This window comes from Eleginops maclovinus, chromosome 12, assembly GCF_036324505.1.
Source record: "Eleginops maclovinus isolate JMC-PN-2008 ecotype Puerto Natales chromosome 12, JC_Emac_rtc_rv5, whole genome shotgun sequence".
Taxonomy (NCBI): Eukaryota; Metazoa; Chordata; class Actinopteri; order Perciformes; family Eleginopidae; genus Eleginops; species Eleginops maclovinus.
In genome coordinates, this window is record NC_086360.1 from 18,234,054 (window position 1) to 18,261,432 (window position 27,379).

General features: G+C 40.6%; 1 protein-coding gene across 4 annotated transcripts in view; it reads right to left on the bottom strand.

The window, feature by feature from the left end:
- Positions 1-26,964, bottom strand: part of dtx1 (deltex 1, E3 ubiquitin ligase) — a 44,444-nt gene extending 17,480 nt beyond the window's left edge. For 2 of the 4 annotated variants that reach the window (XM_063896911.1, XM_063896907.1), the window contains exons 1-3: positions 26,502-26,963; positions 25,382-26,051; positions 77-824 (exon numbers count right to left, since the gene is read on the bottom strand). In XM_063896911.1, the coding sequence (XP_063752981.1) occupies positions 77-824; positions 25,382-25,640 (1,007 nt within the window). In that variant the 5' untranslated portion in view covers positions 25,641-26,051; positions 26,502-26,963. Of the gene's footprint in view, positions 1-76; positions 825-25,381; positions 26,052-26,501 lie in introns of all 4 variants that reach the window. The other 2 variants (XM_063896908.1, XM_063896910.1) reach the window with 2 other exon arrangements.
- Positions 26,965-27,379: the final 415 nt, after the last annotated feature.

The following is a 27,379-nucleotide window of genomic DNA, read 5'->3' on the forward strand; positions in this document are numbered from 1 at the left end:
ATAACAAGTAACAGGCTACTGAATACTCTATTCAAAGTGGAAAATAAGGGGAGTGAATGGTTCTGTTTGTCATTACCCTGTTGGGATGGCTCCTCTGGCAGTGCTCATGGAAATGCGCTGTGTGCCCGGCCGGTTCAGGTTGTTCTGTCCGTTGATGGTAAGAGCGTGGTGGCCATGGGCGGCTGACAGAGTCGGCATCACGGGGGAACAGGGGAAGTTGGCAGAGGACAGTGGCAACAGCACCTGTTCAGCTTTGGCATGCCCACCTCCCATACTTATGTTATTGTTGTTGGGGCCCGAGGAGGCGGATGTCGGGGACCAGAGGGAGGTTCCAGCAAAGGTGTTGCTCTGCCGCACTGCAGTGAGGGTTCCTGTAGCGCCTGGGTTGCCTGCTGTACCGCCGTAGTGTTTACGCCGTTGAGAGGCCAGAATCGCATTAGAGGCAGCTCTCGTGCTGTTGACAAGGATGCACTGCTGACAAGAGCAGGGCTGGCCGGAGCTGGCTCCCACGGGCCACGACTGGGACTTGGGGATGGAGCCCATGATGAGCGGGTAGGCCAGGTCCATGCGTCTCCGCAGGCGTCTCTTACGCTGGCTCTGCCTGTTGGTCTGACACATGCTGTTGAAGTCGATGAGGTAGCAGAAGCCCAAAGAGGTCAGGTCCAGCCAGGGGTGCTGCTTTTCGTAGGCGTTCTGGATGGTCACACAGATCTCCATGTCATACGGCGTCCACGAGCCGTTGTCGTTCTCCCACTCCCACACCACGCCCTTCCCCGGGGCAGAAGACGGCTCGTAGAAGTTTCTCTGCACTGGTCTCATGGTGCCTAAAAGCAAAAGACAGGGGAGAGAGTGAAAAATGAGGACAATCTCATTTGTTATGGTCAGCTACTTTGCAAGGACAGAAGATCACAAATGATAAATGTGAAGAGGAATAAAACTAATTTTTAAAACCACATTTTCTTTATTCTGCATCTTTTGACACCTCTGCTGGCCTTACAGATTCAGATCAGTTAACTAATCCATCCACAGGGAATGGTTCTCATTTGAAAGCTCATTATGAGTTTCATCAAAAGTTAACTTAAGTAATTTAGTTTGCCGTTCACAAAGTCGGGGGACTTGCAAAAGACAGATTAAAAAGTAAATAAGCTTTGAGTCTCTTAGGTGGGTCAAGCTACAAAAAGTCAAGGTACTCAATCAAAATCCTTCAAATGCCACACCCCCAGTTTGTAAATCTGTTTAAAATGTAAGGTATCAAGCTCAAGCTGAGATAGTAAGCTGAACTCCATGTGTAAAGTCAGTGTAGTGCTCATTGAATGTATTGTATTGATTTCTCTATTGGTTGTAAATGAGATGACTCAAATCAAGGCCTCAGGAAGAGTGCCAGCCGTTGAAACAAACTGTTGTAGTGGCCAAACAGAGTTTTTTCACCCCTGTCCTAGCCCGTGACGTCGTTAGCTTTTACAAGTTATAAAATTTGCTAAAAGCTGAATCCATAGGGGGGCTATGATTTGGTTACTTAAATCTACAGTCGGTCCATTTTAGGCTTCATGTGTCACTGATCATCTTTCATAGGAATGAACGGTTCCCGCCTCCGAGGCTGTATCCAGTTCCCTTTATACATCCATGGTAAAGATACGATGTACAGCTTCACCAATGTGACACATTGCTTACTTTTAAAAAATATTTCGTGGCATAAAACTCTATCAAATGTTATCGTGCTTAGAATGTGTCATTATACTTGACAAATATAAGTAAATGAATAATTGTGTAAATTATCACTAAGAAAAAGGCATTAGATAAAGCTCTGGTGATATGCAGTTTCAAAGCTGCTTGGGTTTATTGCTCATTTAGAGAGCCAACAAGTGTTGAGACAGCAACTTGACAAATTGATGAAGGTGCAACATTTCTCTACCTGCCGGAGGGAAAGTAGTTGCAAACTGTAGCATTAAGTCAGTGGCTCAAAAAACAAACATAAATTGTAACAAGCTGGTCTGCACACGCTAGGAAAATCGCTCTGAGTGTGTATTAAGCGGCATGCGATAGCCACAGACATCATACCCACAATCCCCTTCTGCCTCAGTCTGCAGTCTACTGTTCTGTATGGCGACAGGAAGGAGTGGGTTGTACCTCTGTCCCTCTGCTGACGGCCACTCAGCTCCCACCTCCATTATAACACAATTACTGTAGTCACATGGGAAATCAGGATACCTTAGCCAATCCATCTCCCCGCAGCAAGTCCGCAAGGGTATCCAGACACTGCGACCCCCACCTTCCCCCAGCTTCCCCCACCTAATTTAATGGGTAAATGCACACTCTCCTTCGAGGGAGGACCAGGGTGATAATGGAGGGATGGGAGTGTGTGCAGTGGATGAATGGATGTTGGAAAGAGTAGAGGGGTCTGTGGGCAGCGGTAACCCCTCATGCTGCTTGCTGAGGAGAATAAAATGCATCAGCAGAATCAGTAAGTCTGACCTTGAGGCTGTGCTGCAGACTGCTGCTAAAGGACTCCTCGGCTTGACGACTAATTTCATTTAGAGCTGTTGAGAATTACACGCACGCACGCACGCACGCACGCACGCACGCACGCAGGCACGCACGCACACACACTTACAGATGACTGCTCAGTGAGCCAGCTGCCTGTGTCTCTCACGTCTTTGCTCACTCAGCCATGCACAACTTTTTCTGCCAGTTGCGTTCGTGCCTGCTCACAGCTTGCTTGCATGATTTCTTGGAGGATGATAATGAAAATTATAATGATTTCCCTAAATGGATTTTGGAATAAAACACTCATTGATTTCCTGAAAGTCAATGATTTGGTCAGTGCTTTTAGCATAACGTTGAAGAGCTAGCAACACATCTGAACCCTTTATCCCTGCAGCTCCTGAGGGACGCATTAGGTCCGACACTTTCCGAATGGCTGCGTGTTTCTAGCCACGGTCAATGGTGGCACAGCTTTACAAAGTCCTGCTTATAGGTTTAACATAGGCTTCATAAATGTTTCAACATGTGGGATGTGTTTTTCCCAGGCGTCAATTTATACATCTTAACTTCAGTGGTGAGAAATAAACAATTTCTATCTTTGAAAGCCTATTAGTACTGTACTGGTAATTGTTCATGAGAGTGCTGATGGAGCCTGATGCATGAAATGTGCTCAGCTGAAAGAGTTTCTATAACCACTTCAGTGAGCTCGGAGGGATGGGTGTTTGGCAGCCAGATTTCTCCGCTGTAGTTAAAGTGAGGCGAGGACAGGGCTTTGCTCAGCATTCACAGAAAAAACCCAGTTTGTGACTCTCATATATTACTTATTACATTCGAGTCACAGAGCAAAGCACCCAATTTTCCGTCCAAAAATAAATACCTGGCGATTTCTGAAAACCTAGAATGTCATTTTCTAATACTTACTGCCGTTATAAAACTATTTCCAGAATCCTCAAACAGTCCTCTGACCATCTGGATTAAAAATACATTTTACTGTTGTGCGAGAAAAAACTATGTTTTCTAAGGCTTCTCAAAGACCTACGAATATCCACAGCTTTCTAGCTCAGATGGAATACATGCAGGGCACAAACTGAGGCTGTCATGGATCAGGCATAAAGGGATATGCTCATATGATATAGATATATAAACAATGCAATGTTTCTTGGTTAAGGACAATTTTAGTTCAATTTATTTCTCTTGTTATAAATTCAAACTAACTACAACAATTGCTGAGATCGAATAACAACATTCCAACAATAAAGTCAGCCAAACGTACAATGTAGAAGTAGGTTAAAGGAATAGCTAAGTAGTGAATCATTTCTAAATGTCTGTTAATTTTATTTATTTGCATCAAACAAACAGATGACATAAACATGTTGAAAGATGCTTGGGAACTAATTCTTAAAACGGGCTCCATCATGATTTGGGGGTTTTTCCTGTAGCGTGTTTTATAGGTTTTTTTTGCTTGTAAATGGTCTAAAATCCCATAGCTCCCTCCAAAGGGAGTTTCTCTCCCACACACTTCCCCCACCATGTCCTGTGTTTACATTCGTAACATAGTGAGATCACTATGTAGCACTCGTGCTTCTATTGACCAGCAATCAGAGCAGACTGGTGGTGCTGCGGCACAGGCAGTATGAGAAAAATAAAGATCTTTTTGAACATTAAATCACATAAAAATGTCACTGGAGAGACACAAAACAAAAATATTAACCTGAAAATTAGGATAAGTTATTCCTTTAAAATTAAACCAAGAAGCTCATCTGTTATCATCCAGCTTTGCTGGATGTTTACATAGTACAGTTTTAGTAATAATGTTACTTTAAGTCTTTGTGCTATCTTCTAAATATGTTTTGGCTAAGTTGGGTGTCGCTAGTTTCCAACATCTCAACACATAAGTACAACACTATTGTTACCAACCGAAATGATGTCCAAAGTAAAACCCACATTCAAACAAACTAGAGTTATTCTCTAAACTGTTACATTCTTTTACAGGGTGTGTACAGGTTGCGGATCAGGGTCCTTGTGAGGAAAGAGAAAAGGCCACATCAACACATGTGTCCTGGGGCCTCATTTGGGAAGTCTTATTCAAAACATACAGCCTGAAGCGCTGCACACTGCCTCTCATTCTGCTGTAATTTACTGCTGTATATATACCTGCCAAAGCCAAAAAGGCAGCCCTGAGTGGTACAGGTTCCTTCCTGTGACCCTTAACGCTCTTCCTTGCAGGAAACTAAGTGAGAGTGGCCACTTCCTGTCTGACCCTGTGTGCCTTCAGCAGCCATCTTTCCTGCCCTCCCCTCATTTCCCTTGTCCTCTCTATCCCAGGATGTCCTCCAGCTGTCTTTGCCCAACTCTAGCGTGTTTCCCTCTGCTGAGCTGTGTGATGTACAGCCACGTCAGGCCTCGCAGTGGGACTCTAACCCTGCTGTCGCACAGGGCCAGGTGGGTTCAGGGTGAGCTTGGCTGCCCTCTCACATCTTAGCTGGAGGTAAAACTTCCTGCTGCCTACTCGCCACATGAGGGCCGTGCCAGTCTCCAAACTTGATACTTTTGTTTTCCTCTGGAAGTAAAGGAAGCCCTGTCTGAATCACTATTAAATGGCAGGACATGCAACATTAACTTGTAACATCCTTGACTGCCCTCAGAGGAAAGATAGCAGATTGACAAACGGATGCTTTGCAGTTCATTCTGGTGAAAGCTTTTTATCAGAAATGTTAACAAGGGACAATAATGGCGTACAATCTTGTAAACTGCATTTCAATAATAAGATCATCAAAATATTAATACAATTGTGGCATTAAGTATTTTTGTGAATTTAATTTCTATTGTTATTTATTACCATTACAACACTCCAAAATAATTGTTAAGAGCCCAGTTTATCCAAAATAGGATTAAGGAATAGTTTGATATTTTTATTATTTAGTTTGATTGGCAAAATGTAAAATGAGATAAAAGATGAGATCCTTTTTTTTAATACATGATTAATAACATCTTCTCCTGTATGCTACACGTAAATAATAAAATAACTCATTTGAAAATAGAAATTAAATTGCGGCATCAACAATTAGGGAATGAATCCCCTCTAGCTAAAACTCATCTACAGTATGGAGAAAAGCTGTGAGCAGTAAATCCAGTCTGAATCTGCCACTGAGGTTATAACACCTCTGTGGTCACACAGGAAAATGTGATGAACACCCGTAACGGAAAGTGACGATGACTTGCGTCGTGTGTGCACCACAGGTAATACCTGAGCCGCTGCTAATGCGTGAGATTCAGGCTTTGTTTGTCAGAGAAACGCCAGGGGGAGGTTTTGTTGTCATGGAAGCTGTCCCTGGGGCTAGGAGTAGTGGGAGGAGGATGGTGGGTAGAAAGGAGGGGGGCGGAGGGGTTGCCAGTATGTGAGCGCTCCTACTACTATTATGAGTCAACTCCTCCTCTGCTCGCTCATCTCATCTGCTGCTGACGCCAGCTTTCCCCTTGCTCTCCACAGTCTCCTGGCTCCTCACCAACACTGTCTCTCTGAGCTATTCTTCACATTTTCCACCCCGTCACTCACTGGTCCCATCCTTCTCTCACAAAACACTCAACACTTGGTCAGAGAGCAGTAATCTGCGTCATTGAATAAGGGGTCCACATCACCGTGCACTAAAGAAAGGAGGAGAATGAAACTTCAAGATCTGTAACATATCCTTATAATTAACAAGCCTTATCAATTTCCCCGGGGCTGTGTTCAGGCTCTTAAAAAGTAGTGTCGCAGTTTTCCTTTTAACTACAGAACAAGAGAGGCCAGTAACAGGTCAAGCATTATACGGCCCAATGCTGTCTGAGCAGTATTTAAAACTAGCTAATCTGTGGTCTCTGATGGGGAAGGGGCAGATATCTGAAATGATGCTTCATATACAGAACAGAAAAGACACAAAAAAATGAAAAAAACCCCCAAAAACTCTATTGATGTTTGAAGACTTATGAAAACCACTTTAAATTAAGGCTCCAAGAAAACATTACCCACTATATTTTACCATAACAAATTGTCATATTTAAGAAGCTGCTTGAAACAGATAATACTTAACAGTACTGCTTTAAAAAGTACTGAAATGACCATTCAAGAAATAAGATTGCCTTTTATGTTTTTGTTCATCAGAAATAACATTTCAGGGGCTCTGTGTAAATTTGTAATCCGTGTGTCTACGGATTTTTTTTTTACCAATAAATGGAAGAGCAGCTGAGAGGCTTTTTTCATTTTTGCTTTTTACCTTTCTAAATGGTCAAATGGTCATTGGAGCGAGGCGAAGCTCTCGGAAATGTTATTTCAAAACAAAAGCACTCCCATGCTAAAATGCACTTGCATTGAAGCACTAAAGTATCCGGTTGAAGGAATGATGATAATATTATTAACAAGGGAAAACGGGGTGAATTTAGGCTGGTTCATTGCGGTCACAACGAAAACAGCGTTGAAAAGACACAAATTCATATTATATACACAACAACTCTAAGTCCCTCCTGCAGACATCCTGCTGAATACAGAGACACAGAGGTGCTGCAGAGGGGATTCAGCTCGCGACTGTATATAACGATAGGTTGGGACGTGTCACGTGGGGGGGGACGTTGCCAGGAATTCAATGTAAAGCCAGCCCACATTTCCGATATGACGTCATAACCGAAGCAAATCTGGATCAGCTCGTTTGTACCCCCGTTTTTAGAGATGTGGGTAAGGAGGAAAAGAGAGAGGGTTATATTTTCTGACACTTTGTGAGTCTCCCTATACACCGGGGACACATATTGATGCACAAAAGAGAGCAAAAAGTGCATTTTGCATAATAGGAGACCTTTGATGCAAGTGTTGCATCACTGGAAATTAAGGATTGCTCCTAAAGTCTGTTGCTTTGAATTTGAGAATTCTTCTATTGCCCCAACTATGGAAGCGCAATACTCAATCACTTCAGCACTACTGCTTTATTAATTGCGGCTACTAAAATCATGGATTGTGCATCACTAGCAACTTCTTTCTGCTCTGTCTATCTGAAGAGCTGGTAAATCCAATGAATCTGCCTATGGCTATTATGGTTGATGTTTGTGACATATACTGTGTCTGCAAAGAGGATCATTTGAATAGAAAAGGGCATACATTTTTATCTTTTTGTGTCATTTTATGCTTTAAGTGGATAGTTTGATTGTGATGAGGGAGGATATGCGCAGACATAGTGGCTTTAAATGCAAATAAATTGCCGGCTGTAATCGGATCTGCAACAGTGCAGTTGTACAGAATGGAATATATCCATTAAGCTACCAAACAAACAAAATATATGCATATTATCAATTTTAAACATGCGTAAGTAGCACATGAGAACCGAGAGGCTATATACAACTCACACTTTGCGAGAGTTTCCGTTTTTGTTATTTAAAGGTTATATAAAGGTACATCTTATCTTATCTTTTTTGTGCAGGTTTAGCATGTTGACCATACCTAAGCAATTCTTTTTAAAATTTGACTGTCATTATGTCATTTTTAGATATAAATGTCTAGTACATTTTCAGTTACGAGTGAGGTGAAAGGCTTCTTTCAAGACTCACTAATTAGAAAGGATTGTTACCGATCAAACAAAGAGAGATTCATAACGGCAGAGACAGGAACATCGATTCCAACTTGAGTTATAGCCCCAGAGAGCCAGACATACATTTTCGTTTGTGTGAAACACAATTCCCTTTTTCAGCTGCTCACTGTTATTTATACAACACAGCACAATATACCACAGCACTGTTCTCATTCTCATTCTCACTTTCATAACTTTATTATTGTTTATGTTGTCACTGATCGTTCTCAGGTAACATAGAGAGGTCCTCCTCCTCCTCCTCCTCCTCCTCCTCCTCCTCCTCCTCCTCCTCCTCTGCTGTTAAAGAGGATTATGATCTTTTTTTAAATGAAACAATGACATAAAGAAACAATAATGATTTAAAATTGTGCCAAATATTCAAACTGGGAAGCAAATGTTAAGATATACAAATCAACTTGCCTGTAATCTCAAGGAGACACTGTTTCTGAATGACCTAAGATCTAGATCCAGAGCTGTTATCCAGTATCTGAGTACAACAAACTGTTGTGCAATGTATTGGCAAAAGACAGGCCTTTAAACATAAATGAATTAATCTGTTACCAAAACCAGACCTCACTGTCTCTGTACCTAAAACCATCTTGCCGTGATACTGGGTTGCCTAAAACAAGCTTCTCCACAGATGCATGTCCTTGCTATGTTTTAATCCAGAGCTGTTTTATATCATGGTCCCCGTTAAGTCTTGTTGAAGAATTTCTCATTATTATGACCTTGGCTCGACTCCTCCCAAGCTTCATAATTCATATAAAAACAGGCTTTCATACGAGCAATTCTCTGTGACAACATGATTTCTTTCCATTTAACAGTTGATCAACTTTTGTTCAAACCAAAGACGTACAAAGCTCCAAACAGCGCAGCATCACAGGCTATAAATTATCACCATACAGCTTTCACAATATGCTACATATGAATGGTGAACACATGATGAATATGCTAATACATTCTACAGTATGGAGGAAATAAAATAATTGAAGCGCGTTTGATGTTTCACATACACCCCAGAGCACAGCTTGAAAAAAGGACTTTCATCTCTCAAAAAGGCCTTCACAAACAATACACCCAAGATCGCTATTAGAGATGATGAAGAGACAGAATACTGCAGAGCGGTTTAAAAATGCATCACAGACTCTGAGAACACATCTGGCTCAAAAAAGATCAAATGATAACACAGTGAATGAATATGATAAGAAGTGAACTTTTCATTTTAACGCTTGTACCACTGAGGCTTTAAAAACTCTCAAAAAGGCGTTGTCATACCTGAACATCAAAGTCTGACAGATCTGTAAGAGCATTATCTGCTCATTAACAAATACCCAGAGATCACAGACCCTAATAATGAGGATGACAGTCTGGCATTAAGCTGGTTCAACAGCATAATTCGTAACGATATCGCAGCCCCCCTTCTCCACTCTGAAAAAAGAAAAAGAATCACGCATTAAAGCTCATTTTCTATACCGAGATGACACTTTGGTTTTCCCAGGATGCAGTTTTTTATAATAAGCTACACAAGTGAATAGCGAGTTGGATTCCCTTACGTCTTCGATCTCTTTGTCGAGGTCTGTGATGGATGAACAAAAGTGGGTGGCTGCTGCTGGTAGGGAGGCAGGGGGAGACGTAGGAAAGGAAAGTAGAGAAGGTGGAGTTAAAGGAAGAGAAAAAGAGGATTGAATAGGAGTTAAGGAAGTGGAGAGTAATTGATAAAAGGCAGGATGAAAAGATGACAGGCAGAAGGAAGGAAAAACTATTTGGGGTATATTAAAGGAGTGCATCAAGGAGAAAGAAAAAGGAGGAGTAATTCAAGAGTAAGGGAGTACTGGAGTCATGTGACGAGTGGAGGTTTTCTGCCAAATAACAATAAAAAAAAGAGGACGTCTCACTTCTGCCTGAGCTTAAAAGTGAACACTGCAGTAAAACAAGCCCCTCTAATACAGTTATGCTGCCAGAAAGACAAAGTGGAGGTGGTGGTGGTGTTGAGGGAAAGTGGCTTAACTCCCACTGCAACCTTCCTCACCCTCAGCCCCTTCAACTCTACAAAACTCTCCCACACCCCGGACAGAGAAGCTGGCCAGCTACTGTGCACTTGCGCAGAGCATGCTGTTACTTGGGTAACAAAAAAACAAAAAGTCAAAGTGAATAAAAATAAAAAAATCTTGAGAAAATGAAGTTTTTAGTCCTGTCCACCTGCCAACTGTGAAGCAACAGACCCTGAAACAACCTTCTGACTCGCTGGATGTCGTGACCGTGCTCAGCTGAGGAGCTGCAGCTCTGCCAAGAATGCTTTCCGACTCACTTTGTGTGTGTGTAATGACTTTATGCACATGGGACTGTGTGTGTGTGAGCAAGTGGTACAGGCTGAATAGGTGATTCTGCCTCTGCGTGTTTCACCGCACAATTGCATCCACTTCACACCACTTCAGCTTCATAAAGTCCAGCAGGTATGCCTCGTTAGTGTGTCAGCACCATGCCGTGCTGTCATCAGGGCATGGGAGTAGGAGGCGCATGCACACACACACACACACACACACACACACACACACACACACACACACACACACACACACACACACACACACACACACACACACACACACACACACACACACACACACACACACACACACACACACACACACACACACACACTGCAGCCTTGGCTTCACATGCCACAGGGCAGCTCTGCCAAGGAGAGGTGTCAGGGTTACAGGAAAACAGGTTTCTTGTTAGCAGAGAGGAGAACCCTGTAAGGTAATTTTTTCCAATGAAGACAGCAGATCTGGGTTTCTGTCTGACAAAATCTAAAATCACTGACAGCTTATTTTGGTTGATGCAGCCTTTGACAACATTTTTAACGTTTCCTTCTGAGGTATGATATTTGCTAATTTTCCCGGATTCTTGCCCGATTTCCCCTGTGCACTCAGAGGCTTTTTATTTTATCACAACATTTCTTCCAATTTCAGACATCTGCCAACAGATGACTTCTTATGCCTGGGTGCTATAGAGGTTTCTTAAGCTGGCAGCAGTCCAGTTTGAACACATCACTGCCAATAAATACTGCAGAACATGTACTGACTTGTGAACTTTTTCCTTCTTCATTACTGGATTTTTTTAAAACAATAATTACACAGTGGAAGAAGAAGTTTGTTTCACTTGAGTAAAAGTAACAATTTGACAGTGTGACATGCGGTTTAGTGATGTTAATTTGAATTACTTGATATACTACTGGGTTGCTTAACTCATAATAATATGATAATGAGTTATTTGATTATTTCTTTGTATTAATAATGTAAATCTGCAGAGTAGATAGTAACTAAAACCTTTAAATAAGTTTAAAAAGTACAACATTTGCAGAGTAAATGTAGTTTAGTAAAAGTAGCATAATGTGAAAGTACAATACTCACATGTTTTACTTAAGTACAGTGCTTAAAGAAATGAACTTAGTAACATTAAACCACAAGTTCAATATACTTTCTGAAATTGTTGTGTTAACATTTTCCCGTTTTTGTTTTATAATTGGCCTTTACTTTTAGAAGGAGACAAAATAATACCTTTTTCATTTTCTTGACCTTTTCATTAGTCTGTTGCAGATGATGAGTGTGTGTGACATAAATGTGAAATCAATATTGGTATTGTTAACACACATCACTTAACCCTACAGCTGACCTTGCACCGCAGACTGCATTGTTCCTCCCTCCATTTAATACAAGTGACACACACACACCCCACACCCACACCCACACCCACACACACACACACACACACACACACACACACACACACACACACACACACACACACACACACACACACACACACACACACACACACACACACACACACACGTTGCAGTATTCATCTGTCACAACGAGATAGATCTTGTCAGACGTCACATGACAGAACATCAGTGAAACCATTTTGCAGGCTCGGCAGAAAGTAGAGATTGATGGCCGTCAGAGGAGACTTTGAGGAGTAGTTCACGCAGTTCTTCATGAGATGACCTCTGCCACACATACATGTAACGCTTGCCGCTACATGACTGAATCATGAATCAATCACAATCAGGTGTGTGTATAATGCACCCAACACAATCTACATTTATCAAGTGACAGCAGACTGCGGTTTAATTATGTTAAATGAGGTTTATGATGTAATAGCACTTGTAGTATGTAACGATCTGCTGCAGTTATAGACAGCCTGAGCGCATATGTAATAAAACCACCCAAAATGTATGTATTCATTCCAAAACTCCTTATCACCCTATAACCAAAATTATTGTTTAATGCATTGCGTGATAAATAATTCTGATACCTAATACATTTTTTGGGAATCAAGACAAACAATGAATTAAGTTGATTACTAATACCTTTCATTAGCCAAAACTACACCCCAAAGAAATAGCAATGCCAGCATTTTTTAAAGAACCACTGCAATGTGTAATTATTATTTGGGCTGCTGTAAAAATGTAATTTCAATAATGCGGATTAATAATATAAGATTGACTTTATTGATCCCAATTTGGTTAATTTCAAAAATAAAGCTAAATTAAAAAAGGTAAAATATATACATATTGACATATCTGTAGACTGTCTGTCCAATATACACTATTAAAGGGCCAACTTACAGCTAACAATATTTTAAGTAGGATACTAGATTAAGTGAGCAAGAAATAGCATATTAAATGGAATGTTTTAAAACCATAATACAGATTATAAAGTTGTGGTTGTTGAAGGGAAAAGTGCAGTCCAGTTTAATAAAGTTATTATCTTATTTCAAAATGCAATTCTATGAAGAGGATGTTGTTATGCATGAACCCCTCCCCACAACTCTTAAATGTTAGTTTAGACATCATTCATTTTTTATTCACGGCCATATAAGCTGTACGCCTAAAAGCTTGAGTGGATTTTACATACTAATCATAAACAAAATATGTGGATTAGAAATGAAAGAATATTCCGAAAAACACCAAATATGAGTTAAAATCAATGATACAAATGTCGACTAATTTCCAACACAACATCAAGGCTGTTTGTAAAAAGAAGAAATCTAAAAATATTACATTTGATAATTAAAAAGCAGTCTGACTCATTGAGATGAACAGCATGCAGTTATAAAGGTTTGCTGAGACAGGCTTTCATTACCCACTTCATAGCTGTCAGACGCAGTCAGGTCTTATCAGAGGATACGTCTGGCTACATTACAGTAAACTGACTCTGTGCCAGACTACACCGGTCAGCTTTGATCAGCAGTAAAGTGGACTCAATGTGAGAAAGGTCAGAGGACACATGACCACCCTGCGGAGTAATGTATTATCCATATACATATACTCCTTAGAAGTTTCTTATTATTGGGGCTAGACCTTTTCCCTGAAAGTGTAATCACATCTTCTTTCTTCCTTAACTACAAAATGTGTAGAGAGACATTCATTTTCTTTTGTGTTAGAGGGGCCATATTATGCTATTGGTAATAGACTAAGGGGCGGGAAATCTCTAAGCTGTTGACCAATCACAACAGAGCCGGCCAGGTAACCAATCAAAGCAGACTGGGCTCTGGTTTCAGACAAAGGGTGAAAAGAGGTGCTGCAGCACAGGCAGTTTGACAAAAATAAAGACTATTTTAATCATTAAAGTGTAAACATGTCACAGTATAGGCACAAAATACAACCATGAACATGAACATGAGAATAATAGGACCCCTTTAATATCAGATCTTAACAGCTGAATTATTTATGAATGATGTATTTGTTTGTAGTAAACTTTTCCTAAATTTCACTATAAAGTCTATTAAGCTTAACAGAGGATATTCATGAAACTGTGCTTGTTGAGGCTAAATGTCAGCGGCTTGAATTTAATCAGGGCCATGTCCCTATTGGAAAGTTGATGTTGGATCGCTAAAAGGTTTTATTGAGCTTAGGCCTGAACATGAGACGGATACATTTTATCAAAGCCTGCAGAGGTGTAACAGCATTACATTGACTTTGGGTGTCAAACCCTGAAGAGAAACTCATTTGTCAAATCTTTTGTTCAGATATCATCAGTTCTGTGAAAGAGAGCTGCTGAAATATGAATGATATTGTTACGCGAAACCACGCACCTACTTTTTGTCACTCTGATAATGAATCATAACTGTGGGTTGTATATGTCGTAGAATCAGTTCAAGCGGATTACTTCATGCTCTCGAGGCTATTACAGCTGCAAGAAACATACATAATGCATATGCAACTATGTTGAATAAATCATTAATGACTTTCAGGGAAGGCTTAATTACTGAAGAACAGATGAGGGTCAACTTTGAAATTCAATTTATGTTGCAGTCATCAGGGGGAGGGATGGGCTTATTGGCGCTAAAGTGAAACACTACCCATATGACTGCTTCAAAGATCTTAAACTCAGCCGGAGGCAGCGCATCAAACCATATTTTCAAGGAACAATCACAGCTTGGAATATTTTCTCAGTGGAACTGGAAAATAGAGAGGCAGATCGTAACTCAGTAGATTAAGGATTTTAAGTAGGGCTTCTTCTGGTATGTGCTGTTCAATCTGTACAGATTGTAAACCATTTGTGACTGTAAAGCGGTGTTGGAATGTAACTAAGTACATTTACCTAAGTACTGTATTTAAGTAGAGAATTGAGATAATTGTACTTTACTTGAGTACTTTCACATTATGCTACTTGATACTTATACTCCACTACGTTGTGTGGGTAAAACGTTTTATTTTTACTCCACTACATTTATTTTACAGATTTAGCTTTTTACAGATTAATATTTTTTTTTTAAATCTAATTTTAACTAATTCGTTATAGTATATTTGAAAACGTTAAGCCACCTAGGTGTATATAAAGTTGTTCAAAGAAACCCCACGTTAACTCAGCGTAACATTTAGAAATGGTATATATAGTGTGTTTAAAACACCGTTCTGCATTATGAGTAGTTATGGTCCTCATAATGGTCACCTAACTTGGATGTTTCAGCTTCTTTGGGCTGTTGTTTCTTTTCACTTTTATCTGTAGAAGGAGGAAAGTTTGTCTGTGCCAACTTTAACACATGGACGTACTGTATGAGACATTTTAGAGGCAATTGTAGTCCAATACAAACGTGTTTTATATGGAAACTTTTTATGTATGTAGGGGATCTTTTAGTTTTCTTTTTATTTACATTTTGACACACTGAATTCCGCATTTGGTCTGACTGCTATATCCAGACTCCTGCACTGTATCTCACATGACAGCAGCTGAGATATGAGAACTAGCAATGACCACAGTCTGTGGTGAAGACACACGCTGTCCTGTTGATGGGAAGGTTACTTTATTCACCTTATATGTAAGTACTTTGCTCAATTGTGAGCTTTATTGCTTATGATGAAACACAATTTTCTCCTACAATTACTTATTGTTGAGCGCTTCTCTAGAAAAATAGCAATGCTCTAAGTATCACGCGCCCTGGTGAAATATCACTGGTAAGTTTAAAGCTTTTTTGTATTATTTGATTCATACTTCTAACATCCACACAATGTATAGTTTAACCTTTAAGACATTGTTGTAGGGACATTTATTCGCATTAATGATCCAAACTCATAATGTCCAAGTCAATGCAGCCAAATGAAGGACAGAGCAGAGTAGAAGTAATTACCATTGAAGTCTGATAAAAATTCACCTTGACACAAAAGTGTTTCAAATCCTTGGGGAGTTTGTGAGCACTCATTAATAAAGAAAAATCTGACAAAGTGATGGTGTAAGTCAGCAGCTCCTCTGAGGAGCAACAGTGGGGCGTCTGCCAGGAGCACCTGTTCAATATTTTCCACCTCACAGGCTACTGCAGGACGGTCCTCATGCTGACCAGTCACAGGACTTGGACCCTCATCAGGAGCCGTGATTTAGAAACACTTACAGGTCACACAGAGAAAGGACCAAGAAGGTCAGACACTCGCATTGATATTCTGCTGAGCGCTTGGGCAGAAAACAATCAAAATAAGTGATTGTTTTTAAAAGTCGGAGTGTGTGAGGGAATGTGAACCAGTGTTACGTGCATGCATGTGTCGTCCCATACCTCGTCGCAGTAATTCCTCCTCTTTCTTTGTTCCAAATAGCCTGTAACCTGGCACTCGGAACACAATGAATTCAACTGCAAAAAACCATAAACTGACAAAAAATGATAAATACAGTTGATGCTAGGGCTGCAACTGATACATAGTGTAGGTAAGATAAATAAAAAATAGAGCTGTCAACGGGGGGTACTATTCCGGGAAAAAACCTCAGGTGATTTTGAGAATAAAAATGAGGTATTCTCAATTAAGCTATATATGAACTAAGGAACTTGCAAAAAACTCTGAGATTGAGATTACAAATGAACAAAAATAAAAAACATGTTTTATCATGTAACGACATCACTTCACTTATTGAAGAGGTGCATGGCGATATTCCTGCTGTCTGTTGCATCGTCATACTGTTATATTGTAGACGGAGAAAGAAGTCCATATGTAGTGAAACAACATTGAGCCCCAAGTGTTTTGGTTGGTGGAGTGTTGCCTTGCTCAATCGGACTTAATGAAGATCATTTTTAGTACTTGAGCAAATGGCACATTGCTCTGTATGAGTGTGGTCTGAATGCGTGAATGATGACTTGCAGAATGTATAAAGCGTTTGAGTGGTCGTAAAGACTGGATAAAGCAATATATAAATACAGTCCATTTACCAAACACCTGAATTGAAAAACTGCAGACAACCATGAAAATGAATTATTTGACGCTCAGACTGCAACTGATGACTATATTCATTATCAGTATTTATTTTTGATCAATTAAGTTATATTTTTGTTAAAATGTACACACAGATTAGTGAGGAGGTGCAACTGTATGGACGTTGTGGCATATCACTTTCCATTGTGCTGTCGTTCCTGATGCAAAAAGGTTAAGAACTAGTTGTTGATTTTCTGTTGAGCCAAGACACTAGCATGGCTAAAACAAACTTTGGATTACTAAACAGTAAACGTTTAAATATCAGCATGCTGAATTAGCCCTTTAAACAGGCCATTTTTTCCCCAAGCTAACTGAGTATTTGTGTTGCATGTAATGTAAAAAAATATGTATAAATGGCCCATTGTATTGTAGATACTGGCTCATAGCAGAGATGTGACTCCTGCCTGTGACTTCAGACTTTATCGAGATATTTTTTACCACAGCTTACACTAAACACAATGAAGACTGTCTTAGCACAAGACACCTTTGAGAAAGCTATCCAAGTTTAGTTTTAGCAATCTGCCATGGGTCTTAGGTGGGTTAAGGGGGCATTTTTTAACAAAATGAGTAAAAAATGCCTACACCACAACAGAAAGTCCCGCGCTGTATTTCTGGGTTTCACCGAGCCTGATCAAGGGAGATCTGGGCTTGATGCAACCGCTGGCAGCCGAGTTGCGTCAGTGCAGCTCTGGTCTCTGTCAAACTATGCTTTCTGTAAATGTTAGACCACACACTTGTGCAGCTCCAATAAACCCTATTTGTTGCAGCGGGAACAGTTTGTACCATTTCAATATGACAGCTACATCTGGTTTGTATACTGAAGAGCCTGTGCACTATAAAGCTTTTTTCTTTTTAACACAAGTAAATCACTTAAGTGGGAGAGAAGTGTGAGAATACTTTGAAAATGTGATCCTAGATAGTGAGATACATTTCAATACAAGTAACCAGGAGATGAAAGATAGTTTACTCCGGCTGAGGCAGACGACAGCTTACGATCTCACTGACCTCCCAGCCCGGCCTGATAAGGAAGCGGCGTGGAGAGCAGCTTTAAAGCCACTTTCGTGATAAAAGAGTATGATATCCACTTGAGAAGTTCAAAGTGGTGACTCGCTGGATCAGAAGTTAAAAGGAAATGTGGAGGGACACTCTGCTAACCAATGCCGGAGGCTGCCAGAAGCTTGCTGATAACTGTAATGCAATAAGGATGTGGACAGAGCAGACCAGACCAAACCAAACCAAACCAAACCACTACAACCCTATAGGAACAAATGTTGGGGAATAACAGCCAGGATGATGATTAAAAAGGATGAAATTAAGTATTTAGTGCTAAATATCAAATAGATGTTTTTTCACAGACTGAAATGAGGAAATCATATCAGAAAGAATTGACGGGTTGATCAACGATAAAAATGACCAAAATAGGTAAAAGTATACTTTTGAAATGCCTACTTTTTTCACTCAAGATATTTGAGTAAAATTTGATTTAGAAATGCTCCAATTTGCTTGACTGGCTAAATTGTGTGGAAATGTAGGGATATGATATTGCATTGGCTGCTGGTCAGACCATTTAAATGATTAGTGAATCTGGTAGATTGTGAAGGACTCTATCTATATTTAGTCATATGATTGACACAAATACATCCAGATAAAATTAAATAGGACCACTTTGAGGCCCTGGATGGGATGCTTCGGAGCACAAAGACAAAAGCTGTTCATGCAGGGGAATGTGCACATTTGAGGGTCTTTTCAGTGTTATTATCCCTCCCTCCACCCTGACTGTCACTTTCCATCAGGAAAACGCTCCACCTCTCCCTCTGTTCCCCTTCTCTCCTCACTTCTGTCAGCTCCCCCCTTCCTCCCTCTCCACAGTGCCCCTCCAATCCCTTTCCTGCCGACAGACAAATGGAATCCAGCCAGCTGCTTGCGGCTATAATGCACCACTGTGAACAGCAACACCTTAGCACCACCAGTGTGATTCTGTTTGTCCTTCACTAACTAATTATGCAAATTACTAAAACCTCTAAGAGAAAAATTAATTGGTCATGATATGTCATGTCTGTTTATCATTGTTACACGTGACTGAGGACAATACAATTACGATGTAACAATTTGGGTAAAATTCCAATACGACTCTCAATACTCAATACAAACCATAGTAAACAGAAAATAATATGTACTTCAAATCCTGGCAGATACTGCTTCTGCCAGGATGTATGCAAATGTATTATTAACCTCTCATAATACAGCCCAAAGTAAAGCACTTTAATTCACAACTTTTATTTTTAGTCGAAGCTTACACTGTTCGACTTCTTTTTAGGGTTACACAGGTTTTTGTGCATGTAAATGGTCTGCAAAGGCTCAAATCCCAAAGTTCCCTCCAGAGGGAGTTTCTCTCCCACACACTCCCCACTTAACTTTGACAACATAATGACATCACTATCTAACATTTGCGCTTATATTGGCTAGCAGTCCAACACATTGTATATGATAGTCTAAGGGGCTAAGTGGTTGACAAATCACAACAGAGCTGAACAGCTAACCAATCAGAAGAGGCTGGGCTATGGTTTCAGACTGAGGGAGAAAAGAGGTGTTAAAGCATGTAAACAGAGGGACAAAATACAATTATGAAACCTGAACAATAAGCCTAATAGGGCCCCTTAAACGTGTTCATGTTTTCCCTTGCTGGTAGCAATTCTTCTTTTTCTTCTGGCCTTTAACTGCAGACTAAAGCACTTGTAAGTCCAGGACAGTATTTTTTAAAATTTACCACTTACTAGGTACCAACAAATTAGATCTCATAACATGCTTAGTAGCTCTAAATGTCTATAGTCTAAGCCAGAAATAAAGAACATATACTAAACTGCTCAGTTTGTCAGCAAACATCACAGTGCTGCCGATGTGTGCACATGTGCTTCACTTGTAGACACATATAAAAGCGGCTGGTTCTGTCTCGTTTGTAATCTTACTTGTTTCTTGACGTTTCTATTATAAATCTACACTTCAGAGCCTTCAGGCTACACTCTTTGCTCATTCTGCTTTCTTCTGACGCAAGTGGGATTTCACATTGAGGGCTGATGCATACAGCACCTGACCTTTAGCACGTACATAGCGGGAATCCTTTTTACAGCTTCCTCCCACAGACCACCAAAACAGTTCCCACACACATTTACTACATACTCAACTACATTAAAGAAGTACACCTAAAGCACCACTCCCGTTCAACAATGTGCAGCATTTTAGTCTCCACGCTCTGCAAGTTTCCAGGCAGTATGCAAACCACAACCACAGCGACTGTTGTCAGCTTAACAAAACACAGTCATGAGAACATGAGCATCTCCTCTTTGTTTTCTTGAGTTTTTCAATGTAATTACTCAGGGAGGGCTGTTAGTCGAGGGAAATGGGCCAGGGGAGAGGAGGTTCTCACGCCTGTGGAACCAAAACAAACAAAGCCCCACTCCAGTAACACAGCAGCAAACAGCTGCTGATAGGGGTTATCTGTGCAGTCACTCATGGGCCATTTCACACAACACTGAGCACAGAGCGACTGTAATGGCCCCTGCAACTCCAGGAACACAAAAACAAGAAAGTCTAAGACACACTACATGCTATTTCTGTGTTTGTAAGTTAGAATGTACTATTGTTTTCTGTAAGGAAATGTAATGAGACTGCAGCTATTTATTTTTTTCCAATAAGAATGAATGAGTTTTTGAGATATCTGGGAAATAAAATCACTCATACACTTTGGGAGGTTTTTTCCTTTGGCACAGTTGTCATCTACGAGCAAACATTGCTCAGATGTTAAGTAAACATACTGTAACAACCTACAAACATTGATCAAAGAGTTGTTGTTCCTTTAAAATAAAGCCTGCATTGCATTTACTCTTAGCCACAAATAATTGAATCCTACAATGTCTGCTGTATGGCACCGAGCATGTAGCGTGCAGTCAGGACATTTTTAATAAAGTAATCTCACAGTCTGTTTACAACAATAAACATTTAAGAGAACCAATTATCTTGTTAAATGTGTAGTCTATTCCCGATTAGAAGCTTACAAGCTATGCCAAATGAAAGCTATTTAGAGTAACTTGCAACAACATTCCATTTCGTGTAGAAGCTGCTGATGACCTGCTTTCCCTCCATCATGGGTCCAGTTGAGGTAACGACAAAACCCAACTGAAACTGCACCGAAAAAATTGTTCAAGAAAACTCACAGTCATCACATATGTAATAAAAAGCTTGACACATTAACAGATATATAGGACTTAAAAATAGCTTATAATGTTAACTGCCATTTGAAACTGAATTTATGTTCTTAGTACCCACCCACACAAGTATCAAAGCAATCAAAATTACAGAACCAATATTTTTGGTTGGTAACAAAAACAGTTCTTTTTTGCTATCAAAATTCTTAGCCAAATCAGTTCATGAGTAAGAACAAGGAATAACCCAGAATTCTTAACAAATAAATCTTAATTTCAGTCAAACTTTAAAGGTTAAAGTTAATTTTACATCAATGCACACATTTGCCACAATTAAAGGGTCTATTAAAAAACGAATTGCGTTTTCTCTTTCACCTGTCAATGAATTCAGTAATTAAACATGTAACTTCACATTACCCTGTTAGTTAATGTCACTTTTACTCTATTGTGTCTTTTGACCATCTTTACTGTGCTGGGGCGGTGGTGGAGAACCGGTTCGGAAGACCAAATGGTACTGAGGTGTCCCTGAGCAAGGCACCGTTTCCTACACTGCTCCCCGGGCGTCGTACATATGGAAGCCTACTGCTCCTAACACTAGGATGGGTCAAATACAGAATGGGAATTTCTCCTCTGTGGGACGATTAAGGTTTCCTTCTTCTTCTTTAGTACGTACAGTATATCCTTCTTGCAGTAACATAACCATAGAACTACATCAGTAACAAACACAATCTGTGTTCATTTAACAATAATATTCATGTTTTGAATGGTGCAACTGTTAGGTATCTTTCATGAATGCTTACTTGCTGGTCCCTCTGCTTTGTGCCACCTCTCATCATAAGAGGTACATGCTTATAAGCCAAGCAGCAAAAGCAATAGCTGCAGTGTGAAATCCATCAGACAGGCCACAAGTGTTGGTATATGATGGAGATGGCAGATAAGCCCATGAGTTTTGCTATGGGAGTGGGTGTAGTGAAAGGGGATCAGTCCACAGCAGTGTTTAGAGGTTCAAACGCCCCTCCGGGGAGGAGAACGGGTCGATTCTCCTCGGCTGGGAGCCAATCCTCTCCCAGCCTTCAGCCAGAAATTCATCCACACTATATATAAGCCTCTAAGCTTTCAGTCATACTGTATATATAAAGCACTGGGATACAGGATTTTGCCATAGACGGTTGTGCTTCACCAGCAGCTGTATTATGAAACCCAGGCCCTGTATTTTTGAATGCCAAGTACATAAAGATGTGTTTAAGTTGCTTTTCACAGAGAACCTTGCTACATTGCATTGTGGTGCGTGCGTTGTCGTCATGATACTTTGATTAGAGGGAGCATTACAGATAAACTGTAACTGCTGCTGTCTCATTAGTCAGAGTGAGTCTGCCTGGTTCCCACCCACAGGAGCTCCTCCCAAACCCACATGAGGAACAGGGCACCCCAACACAGCCTGCAGGGACAGGACACAAACGCCACAGCTGCCACAGCGACCGTCATCAGCAAACTCACAGATGCACACAAACCAGGACAAATACACACACTCAGGGGACAACAAGCACACACAACCCTCTCTCCAGCAATAAACAGCCTCAGAGGACGAAATAACTGGCACGGCAACAAAATGGGGTTTCCCTTCAGGGACACTCCATGGGCCTTCAACAAAGCAACCAGCTGTGTGTGACATGGTGAGAAGCAAATATCCGAAGTGAAACAGGAGCATCACAATCCATGTTTAAACAAACTCACTGGTGCCCTTTGTGTAAGCATGTGGTAAACATCCCTAGAGCCTAAAAGCAAGGCTAGTTTGGATCGATGGCTGCAGCCTGGTAGAGGCCAGCACATATTTGGGGGACAGGAAAAAGGAAAAAGGAGGGAAAGGAGGCAGCAGGTGTCCGGGCTGTTTTCCGTTGGGCAATGCTGTGACAGGTTTATCCCAGCCGAGGGGGAATGTAACACACCGTACGACACAATGAGGACCGTTAAACGTCAGGCCTAGCCCCAGCGCCGTGGTAATGACTGACAAACGGCTCAGTGGCTCATCTCACAGCCAGTCAACCACAGACATACTGAAGCTTTGTGTTTTGTTCTATAAGAGGGGAAAACACCTACAGCTCTCCTGACAGTCATGCAGAAATAAAATCCCTCTCATCAACAGCATTTGAAAGATTAAAGAAAAATAATGTCAAAAAACACTAATATACCAAGTGCTTTATGCTGTCTATAGCCCATACAAGTGCTCAAACATTTTTCTTGACATACGTTTGAGGCCTTTTCAATGACTACATTTGCCTTCACACACCTTACAATCCTATTATGTAGCACTTCTGTTATATAATACTTTCTACATGTTGGGATTGTTCTAAAACTGTATTATTAAGATGTCCCATTTAATGTGTCTGTTTTCCTCTTTCTACAGCATGAATGCAACAGCAATGCAATAAGATGCAATGAGAACAGAATAATGTCGTGTTGTGTTTTTAATAAAACATGAGTTAAAACAGTCTGACTATACATTGTTTATAACATTATCTTAGTGTTCATATTTATTTTAAAAAGGGGCAAGTTCATGGCTTCGCCCAAAACCACATACAACAGAATTTATAGCGTGAGCTAGTTTGCAACGCCCATCTGTAGCTGGGCTAATATAAAAAACACACATGCAGTGTAACAACTACGCACAGAGATGACTACAAATTATTACAATTTAGGGATTTTTGCAGATTTTAACCATTTAGAGAAAAGCCTTATTACATTTTAACCGTTTTTTCCACAATCTGGCAGACTGACAATATCTCCATTTTCCTTACAGCTGTATTCCTTATTATTCAGTCCTGTGCATAAAACTGCCAACTAAATCAACAAATACGGTTTAACGCAAATGTAAATGATGCAATGCAACATAATCAGAAGGTGACATAATGCAGATTAATGCACAGTGAGGCAACTTTTCTATATCCTATGTGTATGCCCCTGTGCCTCTTGTAATGCTCTAATGTTAGATAACGCCTTCCAAAACAGAGACTTGTACCTAACTTACAGTGAGACTTTGACTCATTTATTTAAGATTTTAATCAATGAGGTGATAAGATTTTTTATTGAACACCCGACTTGTCCATCGAGCCTCTAACACAGAAGTAGTAGCGTGATTTATAACTAGTTCCTACACAGTGATGTGTAGCTGAATCCGACAAAAAAAATAATTCACACGGCTGAGATTTCTCCAATGTTGCTTCCTCCAGATGTCTAAACCTCCTCCATACTTCTGATTCAAACACTGAGACAGCAGGGAGGTTGATACACACACACACACACACACACACACACACACACACACACACACACACACACACACACACACACACACACACACACACACACACACACACACACACACACACACACACACACACACACACACACACACACGAACAGAGAGTGTGTTTAGCTTCAGTGGAGCACGGCGAAAAAAACATCTTGTCTAGTTTGAAAAAGGTAGCAGTCATCAAGAGAGAGAGAGAATTTTAGTACACCAAATAAAGGCTGTGCTGGGAGGATTTTACTCTAAAACGACATGTTATTATAACTTTTAATATACTACTACTGTTACCAGAGGCAATTGTTCCCTCACTCTAGATAATGTTGGTCCCATGCTTTACTACAGAACCCATATTTTGAATAATACCATTTTGAATCGCCAATCAGAAAAAGGGCTTCAATATCTAATATACAGCCACTCCAACTGTATATTTTTTCCATTACGTGGAGGGGAATACATTTAGGTGAATCGATGATTGAAGAGCACAGCCTCTTATACAGTACCTTTATCATCAACCACTATTGTGATTGACACACTTAGATCTGAATGACAACACATTTAATTAAAACAATCAGCGAAAGAGTGAGGAGTGTCGCACCGAGCAACAGCGCTGATTTCCCTGATGAATGATGCATGGCTCATTCAACATTGTGACCTTTGGGAAGGTCATTAGAGCAGTTGCATGAAGACACTCCTGGATGAGTAAATCACTGCCACACTTCTCATTTTGGTGTCCAGTTTGTTGCAACGCATCTAAGCACACCCTGTGGCTTATCCACGTGAGCAACAAATCAGATGGGACATTCAGGACTCACTAATTTCCCTGAAAGTTACATAAGATCTGTGTAGCAACCAAAACAAGGGTTGCTCTGTTTCAATCAGTTCCAAAACATTATATGATATCCCTTCTGCTGAGGACATTCACATAAAATGTATTTGATCTGCTGGGTGAACAGACCCAAAATGTATTGATGACTATTGTGTTTATTATCTGCACTTTCTTTGAAACCCCTTTTAGCAACATCCTTGTACATTGACTTGAAAATGCCACATCTCTTACCTGTGTCCTGTCGAAACTGGTGCATGGACTGCAGGTCGATGATGTAGGGAGCGAGCTGGGCATCCACCTGCCCTAGGACTACAGTTCCCCGAGCATCCCCCTTCAGTACATTCTCAATATGGTGGCAAACCGCTGCACTGTAGGGCCTCCAGCGGCCATGTTCGTTCATCCACTCCCAGACCACCACCCTGGCAAGGTTCTGAGGAGGGTATCCCAGACCATTGACAGGTACCAGCAGCCCTGATCCTGGACGAGCCATCTTCTTTGTGGTGTCTGCGCTTCAGCTACTGGTTAAGTCCCGCTAAAATAGAACTGCAACCCTATCAGTCAACTGACACACTGGAACATTTTCATCACCACCCAACAGAAAAGGCTTGATTCAGCGATTAGTATGGTACTCCTCGATTATCTCATGCTGCTTTCACACAGGCAGCTCTGCAGGAGTCATGGTCTACAGGTGCTTTGTGACTGCTGGCTCTTTGATCAGCCAAAAGCAGCCTCTGGCCTCTTGTGTCTTGGTGTTTGAAGTGGCAAACAATGATGATGATGATGATGATGATGATGATGATGATGATGATATGATGATGATTATGATTATGATTATGAGATTAGTATTGGTGGCAGTCTCAGTCCTCCACAGCCATCCACAGCATGTCAGCAGAGAAGCTCTCTAAACAAGAGACAAGGAGCAGAAACAAACCCGGTAAACAAATGCTGTGATCAATCCCATGAGTTATTTCTAAACAGTCATTCACAGCTTTATAGGATAAAACACAAAACTGAAACAGTTATGTGCCATGGTCCCATTAGTCGCCTCTTGGCAATAGCCTACTGTTTACATAGAGAGCATGACAAAAAATGTATACGAGCTGTTTCAGCAGCAACATAATTGTGACTGTCATCAGATTTGGGTAGAGGGGACAGAGCAGTGTGCATAAATAGCAAGATGCTGTCATAATTGTAGCAGACAGAATCTCACTCAGACGTTTTCCACACAAGCTGTTCAGGTGCAGTAAATGCAAAGCCTGGTCTCTGTTGCTTCTCATTACTATAACTCATCATACTGAATGTTTTAATGGCATGCAACATTACTTAAAGATTTGATTCTGGCGATACAGACCTGTAGGCTGCATTCGTGGTGCCACACATCTCTCAGGTAGAGGATGCATTTCACAGGCTCCGGCCGAAGATCAGATTGCAAAAGAAAAAAAACCGAGGTGCTAAATCTCGAAACGCACCTGCTTTTTCACATCTGTACGTTTCCTCGTTTTTTTAGAACTGAAATCTTCCTTCAAACCCACCTCCTACAGCTCCAGTAATCCAATGTTATTGCAGAAAACCAAGACGTCGTTTTATTCCCGTGGCTCTGCTAGAGACTACAGCAGCTTGTTGGTCCGCTCTGTCAAAGTGAATGCATGCCCCAGTTGCACTGTTTTCAGTGTGTGAGGTGCAGAGCCATTTCGCCGTGGATGCGCATGTCTGCCTGTAACGAGAGTCAGCATGTGTGCAAACAGTAAACATGCATTTTATGCCGCAAATTACGCAAAAAATCTCCTGGCTCACCTGTATCCATATCCGTTGAAAATCATCCAAAGTGTCAATTACATCAAAACAAAAATATTCAACTTCCGGTATCTGGTTTCAAAATAAAACCCCTGTATACTAGATTATAATATGGGCTACTGGTTACGGCACACTGGTGACATAAACAATATATATAATAAATAAATACACATACTGCATATTACCATACCATTTAGTATGCCATACAAACTAACTCCATATTTAGTGTATCCTGCATCCAACACTGTTTACTTTGCATGAGTATGCTGTATCACATAAAAGTAAAACAGTTTGCTTTACTGGATTTTCTCACCCACAATCATTTACACAACAGATTATGGGTCAAATGTTAATGCACAATATTAAGAAGAGAATAATAAATATACCCCAAATGTATCAAGTGCAACTGAACAACCTACTCACATAAAAGGTATT